Source organism: Balaenoptera physalus, assembly GCF_965194825.1.
Source record: "Balaenoptera physalus genome assembly, chromosome: 4".
NCBI lineage: Eukaryota > Metazoa > Chordata > Mammalia > Artiodactyla > Balaenopteridae > Balaenoptera > Balaenoptera physalus.
This window is the reverse complement of record NC_138891.1, coordinates 146,547,399-146,560,830: the sequence shown is the minus strand read 5'-3', so window position 1 is coordinate 146,560,830 and position 13,432 is coordinate 146,547,399. Positions and strand designations below refer to the sequence as shown.

Here is a 13,432-nt window from a genome sequence, read left to right as displayed (position 1 = left end):
CAACCAGAGCAACCAGAGCACCGAGAGCAACGAGAGCAACCAGAGCAACAAGAGCAACCAGAGCAACCAGAGCACCGAGAGCACGAGAGCACCGAGAGCACCGAGAGCAACGAGAGCAACGAGGGCAACCAGAGCACCGAGAGCAACGAGAGCACGAGAGCACCGAGAGCACGAGAGCAACCAGAGCAACCAGAGCACCGAGAGCACGAGAGCACCGTGAGCAACGAGAGCAACGAGAGCAACGAGAGCACGAGAGCACGAGAGCACCGAGAGCACGAGAGCAACCAGAGCAACCAGAGCACCGAGAGCAACCAGAGCAACGATAGCCACCAGAGCAACCAGAGCAACCAGAGCAACGAGAGCACGAGAGCAACGAGAGCACGAGAGCACGAGAGCACCGAGAGCAACGAGAGCAATGAGAGCAACGAGAGCACGAGAGCACGAGAGCACCGAGAGCACGAGAGCAACCAGAGCAACCAGAGCACCGAGAACAATGAGAGCAACGAGAGCAACCAGAGCAACCAGAGCAACGAGAGCAACCAGAGCACGAGAGCACCGAGAGCAAGGAGAGCAACGAGAGCAACGAGAGCACCGAGAGCAACGAGAGCACGAGAGCAACCAGAGCAACCAGAGCACCGAGAGCAACGAGAGCAACCAGAGCAACCAGAGCAACCAGAGCAACGAGAGCAACCAGAGCAACCAGAGCAACGAGAGCAACCAGAGCAACCAGAGCAACGAGAGCAACAAGAGCACGAGAGCAACGAGAGCAACGAGAGCAACCAGAGCACCGAGAGCAACGAGAGCACGAGAGCACCGAGAGCACGAGAGCAACGAGAGCAACCAGAGCAACCAGAGCACCGAGAGCACGAGAGCACCGAGAGCAACGAGAGCAACGAGAGCAAGAGAGCACGAGAACACCGAGAGCACGAGAGCAACCAGAGCAACCAGAGCAACCAGAGTAACGAGAGCACGAGAGCACCGAGAACACGAGAGCACCGAGAGCACGAGAGCAAAGAGAGCAATGAGAGCAAGAGAGCAACCAGAGCAACCAGAGCAACGAGAGCACAAGAGCAACGAGAGCAACGAGCGCAACGAGAGCAACAAGATCACGAGAGCACCGAGAGCAACGAGAGCACGAGAGCAACCAGAGCAACCAGAGCACCGAGAGCACGAGAGCAACCAGAGCAACCAGAGCACCGAGAGCAACGAGAGCAACCATAGCAACCAGAGCAACGAGAGCAACCAGAGCAACCAGAGCAACCGGAGCACGAGAGCAACCCGAGCAACCAGAGCAACGAGAGCAACCAGAGCACCGAGAGCACGAGAGCACCGAGAGCACGAGAGCAACCAGAGCAACCAGAGCACCGAGAGCACGAGAGCACGAGAGCATCCAGAGCAACCACAGCACCGAGAGCAACGAGAGCAACCAGAGCAACCAGAGCAACCAGAGCAACCAGAGCAACGAGAGCAACCAGAGCACGAGAGCAACCAGAGCAACGAGAGCAACCAGAGCAACCAGAGCAACGAGAGGAACCAGAGCAACAAGAGCACGAGAGCACCGAGAGCACGAGAGCAACCAGAGCAACCAGAGCACTGAGAGCACGAGAGCACCGAGAGCACGAGAGCACCGAGAGCACGAGAGCAACCAGAGCAACCAGAGCACCGAGAGCAACGAGAGCAACGAGAGCAACCAGAGCAACGAGAGCAACCAGAGCAACCAGAGCAACGAGAGCAACAAGAGCACGAGAGCAACGAGAGCACGAGAGCAACCAGAGCACCGAGAGCAAACAGAGCACCGAGAGCACAAGAGCAACGAGAGCAACGAGAGCACGAGAGCAACGAGAGCAACGAGAGCACGAGAGCAACGAGAGCACCGAGAGCACGAGAGCAACCAGAGCAACCAGAGCACCGAGAGCACGAGAGCACCAAGAGCACGAGAGCACAAGAGCAACCAGAGCAACGAGAGCAACCAGAGCAACCAGAGCACCGAGAGCACGAGAGCACCGAGAGCACCGAGAGCAACGAGAGCAACCAGAGCACCGAGAGCAACGAGAGCACGAGAGCACCGAGAGCACGAGAACAACCAGAGCAACCAGAGCACCGAGAGCAACCAGAGCAATGATAGCAACCAGAGCAACCAGAGCAACCAGAGCAACGAGAGCAGAAGAGCAACGAGAGCACGAGAGCAACCATAGCAACGAGAGCAACGAGAGCAACCAGAGCACCGAGAGCACGAGAGCACCGAGAGCAACGAGAGCACCGAGAGCAACGAGAGCACGAGAGCAACCAGAGCAACGAGAGCAACGAGAGCAACGAAAGCAACCAGAGCAACGAGAGCAACGAGAGCACGAGAGCACCGAGAGCAACGAGAGCACGAGAGCAACGAGAGCAACAAGAGCACGAGAGCACGAGAGCAACCAGAGCACCGAGAGCACGAGAGCAACGAGAGCAACCAAAGCAACCAGAGCACCGAGAGCACGAGAGCACCAAGAGCACCGAGAGCACGAGAGCAACCAGAGCAACCAGAGCACCGAGAGCAACGAGAGCAAACAGAGCAACCAGAGCAACCAGAGCAACGAGAGCAACCAGAGCAACCAGAGCAACCAGAGCAACGAGAGCACGAGAGCAACGAGAGCACGAGAGCAACCAGAGCAACGACAGCAACGAGAGCACGAGAGCACCGAGAGCAACGAGAGCACGAGAGCACCGAGAGCAACGAGAGCACGAGAGCAACGAGAGCAACGAGAGCAACGAGAGCACGAGAGCACGAGAGCAACCAGAGCAACGAGAGCACGAGAGCAACCAAAGCAACCAGAGTACCGAGAGCACGAGAGCACCGAGAGCAACGAGAGCACGAGAGCAACCAGAGCAACCAGAGCAATGAGAGCAACCAGAGCAACGAGAGCACGAGAGCACCGAGAGCACGAGAGCAAGGAGAGCACGAGAGCACCGAGAGCATGTGAGCAACGAGAGCATGAGAGCAACGAGAGCAACCAGAGCAACCAGAGCACCGAGAGCAACCAGAGCAACGAGAGCAACCAGAGCAACGAGAGCACGAGAGCACCGAGAGCACGAGAACAACCAGAGCAACCAGAGCACCGAGAGCAACCAGAGCAATGACAGCAACCAGAGCAACCAGAGCAACCAGAGCAACGAGAGCACAAGAGCAACGAGAGCACGAGAGCACGAGAGCAACCATAGCAACGAGAGCAACGAGAGCAACCAGAGCACCGAGAGCACGAGAGCACCAAGAGCACGAGAGCACGAGAGCAACCAGAGCAACCAGAGCACCGAGAGCAACCAGAGCAATGACAGCAACCAGAGCAACCAGAGCAACCAGAGCAACGAGAGCAACCAGAGCAATGACAGCAACCAGAGCAACCAGAGCAACCAGAGCAACGAGAGCACAAGAGCAACGAGAGCACGAGAGCACGAGAGCAACCATAGCAACGAGAACAACGAGAGCAACCAGAGCAACGAGAGCAACGAGAGCAACGAAAGCAACCAGAGCAACGAGAGCAACGAGAGCACGAGAGCACCGAGAGCACCGAGAGCACGAGAGCAACGAGAGCACGAGAGCACGAGAGCAACCAGAGCAACCAGAGCACCGAGAGCAACGAGAGCAAACAGAGCAACCAGAGCAACCAGAGCACCGAGAGCACGAGAGCACCAAGAGCACCGAGAGCACGAGAGCAACCAGAGCAACCAGAGCACCGAGAGCAACGAGAGCAAACAGAGCAACCAGAGCAACCAGAGCAACGAGAGCAACCAGAGCAACCAGAGCAACCAGAGCAACGAGAGCACGAGAGCAACGAGAGCACGAGAGCAACCAGAGCAACGACAGCAACGAGAGCACGAGAGCACCGAGAGCAACGAGAGCACGAGAGCACCGAGAGCAACGAGAGCACGAGAGCAACGAGAGCAACGAGAGCAACGAGAGCACGAGAGCACGAGAGCAACCAGAGCACCGAGAGCACGAGAGCAACGAGAGCAACCAAAGCAACCAGAGTACCGAGAGCACGAGAGCACCGAGAGCAACGAGAGCACGAGAGCAACCAGAGCAACCAGAGCAATGAGAGCAACCAGAGCAACGAGAGCACGAGAGCACCGAGAGCACGAGAGCAAGGAGAGCACGAGAGCACCGAGAGCATGTGAGCAACGAGAGCATGAGAGCAACGAGAGCAACCAGAGCAACCAGAGCACCGAGAGCAACCAGAGCAACGAGAGCAACCAGAGCAACGAGAGCACGAGAGCACCGAGAGCACGAGAACAACCAGAGCAACCAGAGCACCGAGAGCAACCAGAGCAATGACAGCAACCAGAGCAACCAGAGCAACCAGAGCAACGAGAGCACAAGAGCAACGAGAGCACGAGAGCACGAGAGCAACCATAGCAACGAGAGCAACGAGAGCAACCAGAGCACCGAGAGCACGAGAGCACCAAGAGCACGAGAGCACAAGAGCAACGAGAGCAACGAGAGCAACCAGAGCAACCAGAGCACCGAGAGCACGAGAGCAACGAGAGCAACGAGAGCAACGAGAGAAACCAGAGCAACCAGAGCAACGAGAGCAACCAGAACAACGAGAGCACCGAGAGCACCGAGAGCAACGAGAGCAACGAGAGCACCGAGAGCACGAGAGCAACCAGAGCAACCAGAGCACCGAGAGCAACGAGAGCAACCAGAGCAACCAGAGCAACGAGAGCAACGAGAGCAACCGGAGCAACCGGAGCAACCAGAGCAACCAGAGCAACGAGAGCAACGAGAGCACGAGAGCAACGAGAGCACGAGAGCAACGAGAGCACGAGAGCAACCAGAGCAACCAGAGCAACGAGAGCACGAGAGCACCGAGAGCAACGAGAGCAACGAGAGCAATGAGAGCAACGAGAGCACGAGAGCACCGAGAGCACGAGTGCAACCAAAGCAACCAGAGCAACGAGAGCAACGAGAGCAACCAGAGCACCGAGAGCACGAGAGCACCGAGAGCACGAGAGCAACCAGAGCACCGAGAGCAACCAGAGCAACGATAGCAACCAGAGCAACCAGAGCAACCAGAGCAACGAGAGCACGAGAGCAACGAGAGCACGAGAGCAACCAGAGCAACGAGAGCAACGAGAGCAACCAGAGCAACCAGAGCACCGAGAGCACGAGAGCAACGAGAGCAACGAGAGCACGAGAGCATCGAGAGCACGAGAGCAACAAGAGCACGAGAGCAAGGAGAGCAACGAGAGCAACGAGAGCACCGAGAGCAACGAGAGCACGAGAGCAACGAGAGCAACGAGAGCACGAGAGCACGAGAGCACGAGAGCACCGAGAGCACGAGAGCAACCAGAGCAACCAGAGCAACGAGAGCAACCAGAGCAACCAGAACAACGAGAGCAACCAGAGCAACCAGAGCAACCAGAGCAACCAGAGCAACCAGAGAAACGAGAGCACGAGAGCACCGTGAGCACGAGAGCACAAGAGCAACGAGAGCAACGAGAGCAACCAGAGCAACGAGAGCAACCAGAGCAAAGAGAGCACGAGAGCACCGAGAGCACGAGAGCACAAGAGCAACGAAAGCAACGAGAGCAACGACAGCACGAGAGCACCGAGAGCACGAGAGCAACCAGAGCACCGAGAGCAACCAGAGCAACGATAGCAACCAGAGCAACCAGAGCAACCAGAGCAACGAGAGCACGAGAGCAACGAGAGCACGAGAGCAACCAGAGCAACGAGAGCAACGAGAGCAACCAGAGCAACCAGAGCACCGAGAGCACGAGAGCACTGAGAGCACGAGAGCACAAGAGCAACAAGAGCAACGAGAGCAACCAGAGCAACCAGAGCACCGAGAGCACGAGAGCACCGAGAGCAACGAGAGCTACGAGAGCAACGAGAGCACGAGAGCACGAGAGCACCGAGAGCACGAGAGCAACGAGAGCAACCATAGCACCGAGAACAACGAGAGCAACGAGAGCAACGAGAGCAACCAGAGCAACGAGAGCAACCAGAGCAACCAGAGCAACGAGAGCAACGAGAGCACGAGAACAACGAGAGGACGAGAGCAACCAAAGCAACCAAAGCAACAAGAGCACGAGAGCACCGAGAGCACGAGAGCAACCAGAGCAACCAGAGCACCGAGAGCACGAGAGCACCGAGAGCACGAGAGCAACCAGAGCAACCAGAGCACCGAGAGCAACGAGAGCAACGAGAGCAACCAGAGCAACCAGAGCAACGAGAGCAACGAGAGCACGAGAGCAACGAGAGCACGAGAGCAACCAGAGCACCGAGAGCAAACAGAGCAGCGAGAGCACGAGAGCAACGAGAGCAACGAGAGCACGAGAGCAACGAGAGCACCGAGAGCACGAGAGCAACCAGAGAAACCAGAGCAACCAGAGTAACGAGAGCACGAGAGCACCGAGAGCAATGAGAGCACGAGAGCACCGAGAGCACGAGAGCACCGAGAGCACGAGATCAACGAGAGCACGAGAGCACCGAGAGCACGAGAGCAACGAGAGCAACCAGAGCACCGAGACCACGAGCGCACCAAGAGCACGAGAGCAACCAGAGCAACCAGAGCAACGAGAGCAACCAGAGCACCGAGAGCAACGAGAGCAACCAGAGCACCGAGAGCAACCAGAGCACCGAGAGCAACGAGAACAACGAGAGCAACCAGAGCAACGAGAGCAACGAGAGCACGAGAGCAACGAGAGCAACGAGAGCACGAGAGCAACGAGAGCACGAGAGCACGAGAGCAACCAGAGCAACGAGAGCACGAGAGCAACCAGAGCAACGAGAGCACGAGAGCAACGAGAGCAACGAAAGCACCGAGAGCACGAGAGCAACGAGAGCAACCAGAGCACCGAGAGCAATGAGAGCACCGAGAGCAACCAGAGCAACGAGAGCACGAGAGCACCGAGAGCAACGAGAGCACGAGAGCACGAGAGCACCAAGAGCAACGAGAGCACGAGAGCAACGAGAGCACCAAGAGCACGAGAGCAACGAGAGCAACGAGAGCAACGAGAGCACGAGAGCATCGAGAGCAACCAGAGCAACGAGAACACGAAAGCATCCAGAGCAACGAGAGCACCGAGAGCACGAGAGCAACGAGAGCACGAGAGCAATGAAAGCACCGAGAGCACGAGAGCAACGAGAGCAACCAGAGCAACGAGAACACGAAAGCAACCAGAGCAACGAGAGCACCGAGAGCACAAGAGCAACGAGAGCAACGAGAGCAATGAGAGCACGAGAGCAACGAGAGCAACGAGAGCACGAAAGCAACCAGAGCAACGAGAGCACGAGAGCAACAAGAGCAAGAGAGCACGAGAGCAACCAGAGCAACGAGAGCACGAGAGCAACGAGAGCACGAGAGCACGAGAGCACCAAGAGCACGAGAGCACGAGAGCAACCAGAGCACCGAGAGCACGAGAGCAACGAGAGCAACGAGAGCACGAGAGCAACGAGAGCACGAGAGCAACGAGAGCAACGAGAGCACGAGAGCAACGAGAGCACGAGAGCAAGGAGGGAAACGAGGGCAACGAGAGCGTCTGGGCTGCGGCCAGGACCACCGTCTCCTCCACGGTGCCTGCAGCAAGCACCGTCCCCGCAGCCACTTGACCCCTCTGTAATGGCCCCTCAGGACTGAACTCGAGGGGCTGCGGCACTTAGGACACCGCAGGGACAGAATGCAGGCTGCAGCGGTGAGGGTTACCTCGGTGGCCTCAGCCTGCAGCGGCTTGAAGCAGGATTTCAGTTCCCGACCAGAGACGGAGGCTGGGCAGCGGCAGTGCGAGCGGTGAATCCTGGCCACCGGACCACTAGGGACCAGCGGCCAGTGACAAGGCCCTGGCCCGTCAGCTGTGAAGAAGTGAATTTCCGCAGAGAGACGGAAAGTAGTGAAGCAAGTGAAGTGTTCATTAGAAGGAAGAAGAGTACAGTAGACACAGGGGCAGGCTCGAGAGAGAGTCACGCCCTCAGGGCAGTCTGAGTCACTTTCGTGGGCATTTCTCCCGGGTTTCCTTTGACCCACCCTCTTGCTCTGCCTGGTTCTGAGTCCGCGTTTGGTGCATCTCAGGGTCCTCCCCTGCGTGCGCACGTCTCTTAGCCAAGACGGAGTCCAGCGAAGAGGCCTGTGGGTGGTTGGCATCACTTACTGTGAGGTGGCGCCCTCCCTTTTGGACCTCCAAGGAGCCCTTCTGCGCATGTGTGTCGGGAGGGTCTCCTGGACTTCGAGAGTGAGGCGCATGTGGTCTCTTATCTTCTATCTGGCCGGGGCCCAGCCTCCTCCATCACCCTGCTCTTATGGAGCTTCCGTCCACAGGGGAGAAACTGTTCAGCCTGGGGCCCATCTACCTCCTGCCTCAAGGGAACACTGAGGGGACGCTGAGGGGACACTGAGGGGACACGGGGGCTGAGGGGACGCTGAGGGGGCTGAGGGAACACAGGGGGCTGAGGGGACACTGAGGGGACACAGGGGGCTGAGGGGACGCTGAGGGGACACTGAGGGGACACGGGGGCTGAGGGGATGCTGAGGGGGCTGAGGGAACACAGGGGGCTGAGGAGACGCTGAGGGGACACTGAGGGGACACAAGGGGCTGAGGGGACGCTGAGGGGACGCTGAGGGGGCTGAGGGGACACTGAGGTGACGCTGAGGGGACATGGGGGCTGAGGGGACGCTGAGGGGACACTGAGGGGACACTGAGGGGGCTGAGGGGACGCTGAGGGGGATGAGGAGACACTGAGGGGACACTGAAGGGGCTGAGGGCGCTTTGTCCTCTGTAATGAAAGCCGAGTAAGAGCACACCGTGAAGAGAAGACGGCCTGCGTGACGTCACCCGTGGCCAGCGGCGCGTCTGGGCTCAGCCGGGTTACCGGGTCTCTCCGAGCGCTCGCGGGCACAGGCTCCCTGGGTGTGGATCCCTCCCGTCCTCATTCCCCAAACACGGGAGACCTGGATTCAGGGCATCTCAGGGTCCAAGGAGCAAACCAAGAAAAATGCCAACTCCCAGCCTTTTCAGCCAAACAAAAGGGATAAATGTCATATTTATGCTTCCCTTTATTTTTCTCCGATCCACTAATTCTCATTTTGGGAACTTCCACGTGAAAAAACAGTTTAAATGCTAATTTCAGATCAGTCAATATGTACACACACAGCTAAGAGCACTGACTATTAACCTAGGAAACCCAGGCGAATACCAGGCCTCATTTTACGGTTGAAATGAGCTATTAGCACGTCCTTTTGAAAAGCCCCACAGAAAAAGTACCTACAAAAATTTATAACCTCAGTAAGTCTGTACATATGCTTCACAAAAAACACCAGTTATCCTTACCCCCAGAAAGACCAGAAGATGCAGAGACACAAGTATTTCAAATCTAAGAACACCAAGGAAGAAGGGCCTCAGGGGCGTCCAGGCAAGTGTCCTCAGATGGACTCCAGGGGTTTTGCAAGCCCTGTGAGGATGGTGTGCAGAATTCCATGCATACACGCATGTCTGCACGTGTGCTACGCGTGTGCACTACACACATGCAGGGCGGGCAGGCGGGGCAGCGACACCACGTGGGGCCTGGCTGCATGGCGTCCACACACACCTCTGCCATCCTGTGTCAATGCGAAGGGCACTGAGGGGTGTGAGCCCCACAGAGGTCACGAGAACCCAGGCCAGGTCCCAGCCTCCACGGCAGCCGCACATATTCAAGAAGATTCCAACTGCTTTGTGAGACTCCAATGTAACCTCGACCTCGCAATTCGACATGTTGCTTATACACATGGTGACGCGCTACGTTTAAAAATCCAAAGAAGTGGGCATTCCCTGGGGGTCCAGTGGTTAGGACTCGGCGCTTTCACTGCCTGGCCCCGGGTTCAATCCCTGGTCAGGGAACTAAGATCCTGCAAGCCGCCCAGAGGAACCAAAAAAAAAGAAAAAAACTCTAAACGAGAGCCCACAGCGTGTGCGGATCCCTAAGAGCACCTGCTGGGGGGGGGTGCTTCTGCGTGGACACACGCCACACACACCCGAGCAGCCCGCCTGCTCCATCCTCCTCCACAGCCCCCGCCTCCTCCGGCCTCCCCTGGGTCCAGAGGCACGGGCCCTCTCCCTGGCCCCAGCAGACCCCCGACACCGCCCGCCCCCAGGCTCCCCGCGAGCCTCGGTCAACCTAGAGCAGGGCAGCTGCCTCCGCCAAACGGCCCCCGTGGGACAGATCCCGGCACTTTGCCGCTGTCCTGCCCTCCAGGGGCCCTGCCCTCGGTCAGGTCCTTACTGCCCACCTGACCTCCGAGATCCTAGCGACACTGTGTGGCAGGGCCATGGGCACCTCGGCAACAACTGCCCTGAAGAGGTTTGCAGGACGGGGCCCCTGGGAGCAAAACCCTTCCGGGCGTGCTGCCCTGGAGCCCCGGTCTGTGCACCGCTCTGGGCCCGGGCCGCCGCTGAGCAGAGCGCAAGCGTGAGGAGCACAGCACGTGGCACGCGCTCCACAGGGTACGCACCGTGGGCTATGCAGGGCACAGGGCGCGGGGCCGTCAGTCCCGGACGGAGGGGCCGTCCCGGAAGGCAGGGCTCATGGAGAAAACGACTTGACGAAAGGGAGGCAAGAGTGGGAGTTTCCAGGCGGGGGACAAGGCCAAGTTCAGAGGAGGTCACAACCAGGGTGTTCCAGAAACTGCCAGGCAGCAGGTGTCCGGCGTCACGAGAACAAAGAAGACAGGACATCGGGCCAGAGGACACCTGGTCGGAGTCTGTGCAGGGCTGTGCCCCCGGGTTGCACCATGGGCCCCGGGGTTTTGGGGTGCAGCACGGGATGCAGAGGACATGGAGCACCTGCCGGGCACCTTGCACAGGCAGCCCCTGAGGGACCCCGCAGGTCCCACGCAGCTCAGAGCAGGCCCCGGGCCCTCTTGGCAGGTGTGAGGCCTGCCCAGCGTCCACCCCACTGCAGGCCTCACAGATGCCCCGAGGGCTCGGATCACGAGGAGAAGCCTCAGGAGGCCCGGCGGCTTTGCTGATGTCACCGGCACCCCCGTGGCGGCCAGAGTCTGACCCCCAGGCCATCCCTGAAGCCACTGCTGCCCAGAAGGAACCTGTGGGGGCCCCCTCCTGCGGAGCCACCCGCACCTGCATCTCGGCCACATGCCCGCCCCTGAGCTCCTGCAGGGCTGCTTTTTGCTGCTGCCCCAGGGGCAGGCCCTCAGCAGGCCACACCAGCTCCACCTGCAGAGAGCGAGTCCACAGGGCACTGGCACTGCCCCCCACACGCCTGTCCTGCCACCCACACACACCTCCCAACTGCAAGGTGGGAAACACTCCACGTGCTTCCTACAAGCGCGTTTCACACTAATAAAATTAAGCCACGGTTTAAAATACATAGCTTTCTCATGTAAAAAATGCGTACTTCTCCCTCTTGATATTCTTTTAGAGCTTCATTTTCTTCAAACCCTATAATCCGAGGGAATCTAATTTAAATTCACAGACTGGGAACAAGCCCCCTTCCCCAGGCATCCATCTGCATGGGAGGAAACCGAAGCTGACACTGAGAGCTCGCTGGACTGGCCTGGGGGCACCACAGCCCTCAAAATTCACACCAAAAGGACAACTCCCGGGGAGGGGCTGCGACCCCTGCTCTGGGGCCCGACTTCAAGGACAGGCCCGAGGCTCACGACCCCAGCTGGAATGTGCTCAGCCCTCGAGGAATCTGTTCAAGATCTCGCCTGCAAGGACTTCCCTGGCGCTCCCAACGCAGGGGGCCCAGGTCCAATCCCTGGTCAGGGAACTAGATCCCACATGCCGCAACTAACAGTTCTCACGCCGCAACTAAAGATCCCGCACGCGGCAGCGGCAACAAAGATCCCGCGTGCCGCAACTAAGACCCAGTGCAGCCAAATAAATAAATAAATAAACATTTTTTTAAGAAAAGGAAAAGATTTCGCCCGCAGACCACACAGAACAGGCAGAGCCGCAGCATAAAATGAAGCCACCCCACCTGTCAGCACTAGGCTGCCTTCTTCCTTCTGCCCTTCAACAAGCTAAACCAGGAGCAAAGGACAAAACCCCCCGGGAACACCTCATACAGCACGCCTCAGTCACCAGCGAAGGGTCTACCTGGTACTTGTGTTCTCACAAGGCTGAGATTTCCTGCTTTGTAATCTGGAATATCTACTTCTTAAATACGTGACAAAAGTATGAAGGTGCCAGAACAGGGTCGTTCCTGAGTGCCTGGCGTGCACACGGGGCCCAACGGGCACAGAGCAGCCTGTCCCCACGCTGAATTCCCGCTACGTGACCACGTTCTAGCCAAATAAGTGCATCCTATTCATGACGTACGAGTGCCAGAGGTCTGCAGATGAGGAAAGGGGAGCGCTGGCCAGGGCAATGGGGCCGTCTCCAGAAGCTCCTTTCATACTACAGCTGAAAGCACCTGCCAAGGGGACAGTCGCTGCTCTTGACACAGGACAGAGGGTTTAATCTCACAGAAATCGGCAGCAGCCCCGAGGAGCACTCTGAACCCTTTGAAATCCCACAGGGAACGCCGTACGCAGGCACAGGCACACGTTTGTCCAGGATCAGAGACCCAAAGCCTTCACCAAGGAGGCTGTGACCAAAAAACGCGTAAAATCACTGTTCTGTACCCGCCTGAAACCCGCCGCTGTCCCTGGGACACACACACACACACACATGCAGCTGACACACATGGGCAACAGAAGACACCAGTCCTGGGGAAGGGCGAAGCCCCGCGCCTCACCTGGCGAGCTCCGCGCGGCCGGGAGGCTCTCACGCCCTCCACGTGCTCTGTGCTCACTCCCGCTGCCAGGCCGTCCTCTGCGGACGGAGGCTCTTCACCGTGTCTCAGCCTCAGCTTCTCTGACACCCGAGTCAAGACCACGTGGTGAGAAGCGTCCTCTCCCTGCAGCTGCTCCTCCAGGCCCCGCAGCTCCAGGCCCCGCAAGGTCTGCACCTCAGACAGGTAACGCGACTCCAAAGCGTCCAGGCGGGACGCGTGTCTGCTCTCCAAAGCACTCATCTCCGCAGCGTGTTTTGTCTGCAGCTCAGCCGCGCGGGCTTCTGAGAGAGCCCACCACTCTCGCTCCAGAGAAGCCCTCAGCGCATCCACCTCGGCCTGGTGCCGGCTCTCCAGCTCCGCCGTCAAGGACAGGACGTGCTGCTCATGTCGCTCCTGGAGCAGCTGCAGCTCGCGGGCGTGCTTCTCCCGGGCCTCCCGCAGGAAGGCGTCTTGCTCTGCGGAGAGTTTCTCTGTGATCTCTCGACATTCTTCTAAGAACCTGAGGAGACAAGCCAAGTGAACACGGAGACCCAACGTGCAGCCACAAAAGCATCAACCTCACACTTCTCACAGGAGACACCACTTTCTACTGGTGAGACCATCGTGCCCAGATTTCACCTGCTCTTCCACCTCCCTGGGCTGCAAATGGTCTGAGCCCCACTGCCAGCCGTGAGCGGA

The 13,432-nt window shown here is 58.6% G+C and overlaps 2 protein-coding genes across 2 annotated transcripts in view; both read right to left on the bottom strand.

Moving 5' to 3' along the window:
• Nucleotides 1-11,097, bottom strand: part of LOC309660415 (pericentrin-like) — a gene marked incomplete at its 5' end in the record, with an annotated part of 95,757 nt that extends 84,660 nt beyond the window's left edge. The window contains 2 exon segments of the mRNA XM_082460996.1: nt 7,689-7,794; nt 10,292-11,097. Of these exon segments, the coding sequence (XP_082317122.1) occupies nt 7,689-7,794; nt 10,292-11,097 (912 nt within the window).
• Nucleotides 11,098-11,822: 725 nt separating this feature from the next.
• LOC309660237 (pericentrin-like) overlaps nt 11,823-13,432 on the bottom strand; it is a 28,974-nt gene continuing 27,364 nt past the window's right edge. Inside the window, exons 14-15 of the mRNA XM_082460703.1 lie at nt 12,716-13,253; nt 11,823-12,565 (exon numbers count right to left, since the gene is read on the bottom strand). Of these exons, the coding sequence (XP_082316829.1) occupies nt 12,554-12,565; nt 12,716-13,253 (550 nt within the window). The 3' untranslated portion in view covers nt 11,823-12,553. The remainder of the gene's footprint in view (nt 12,566-12,715; nt 13,254-13,432) is intronic.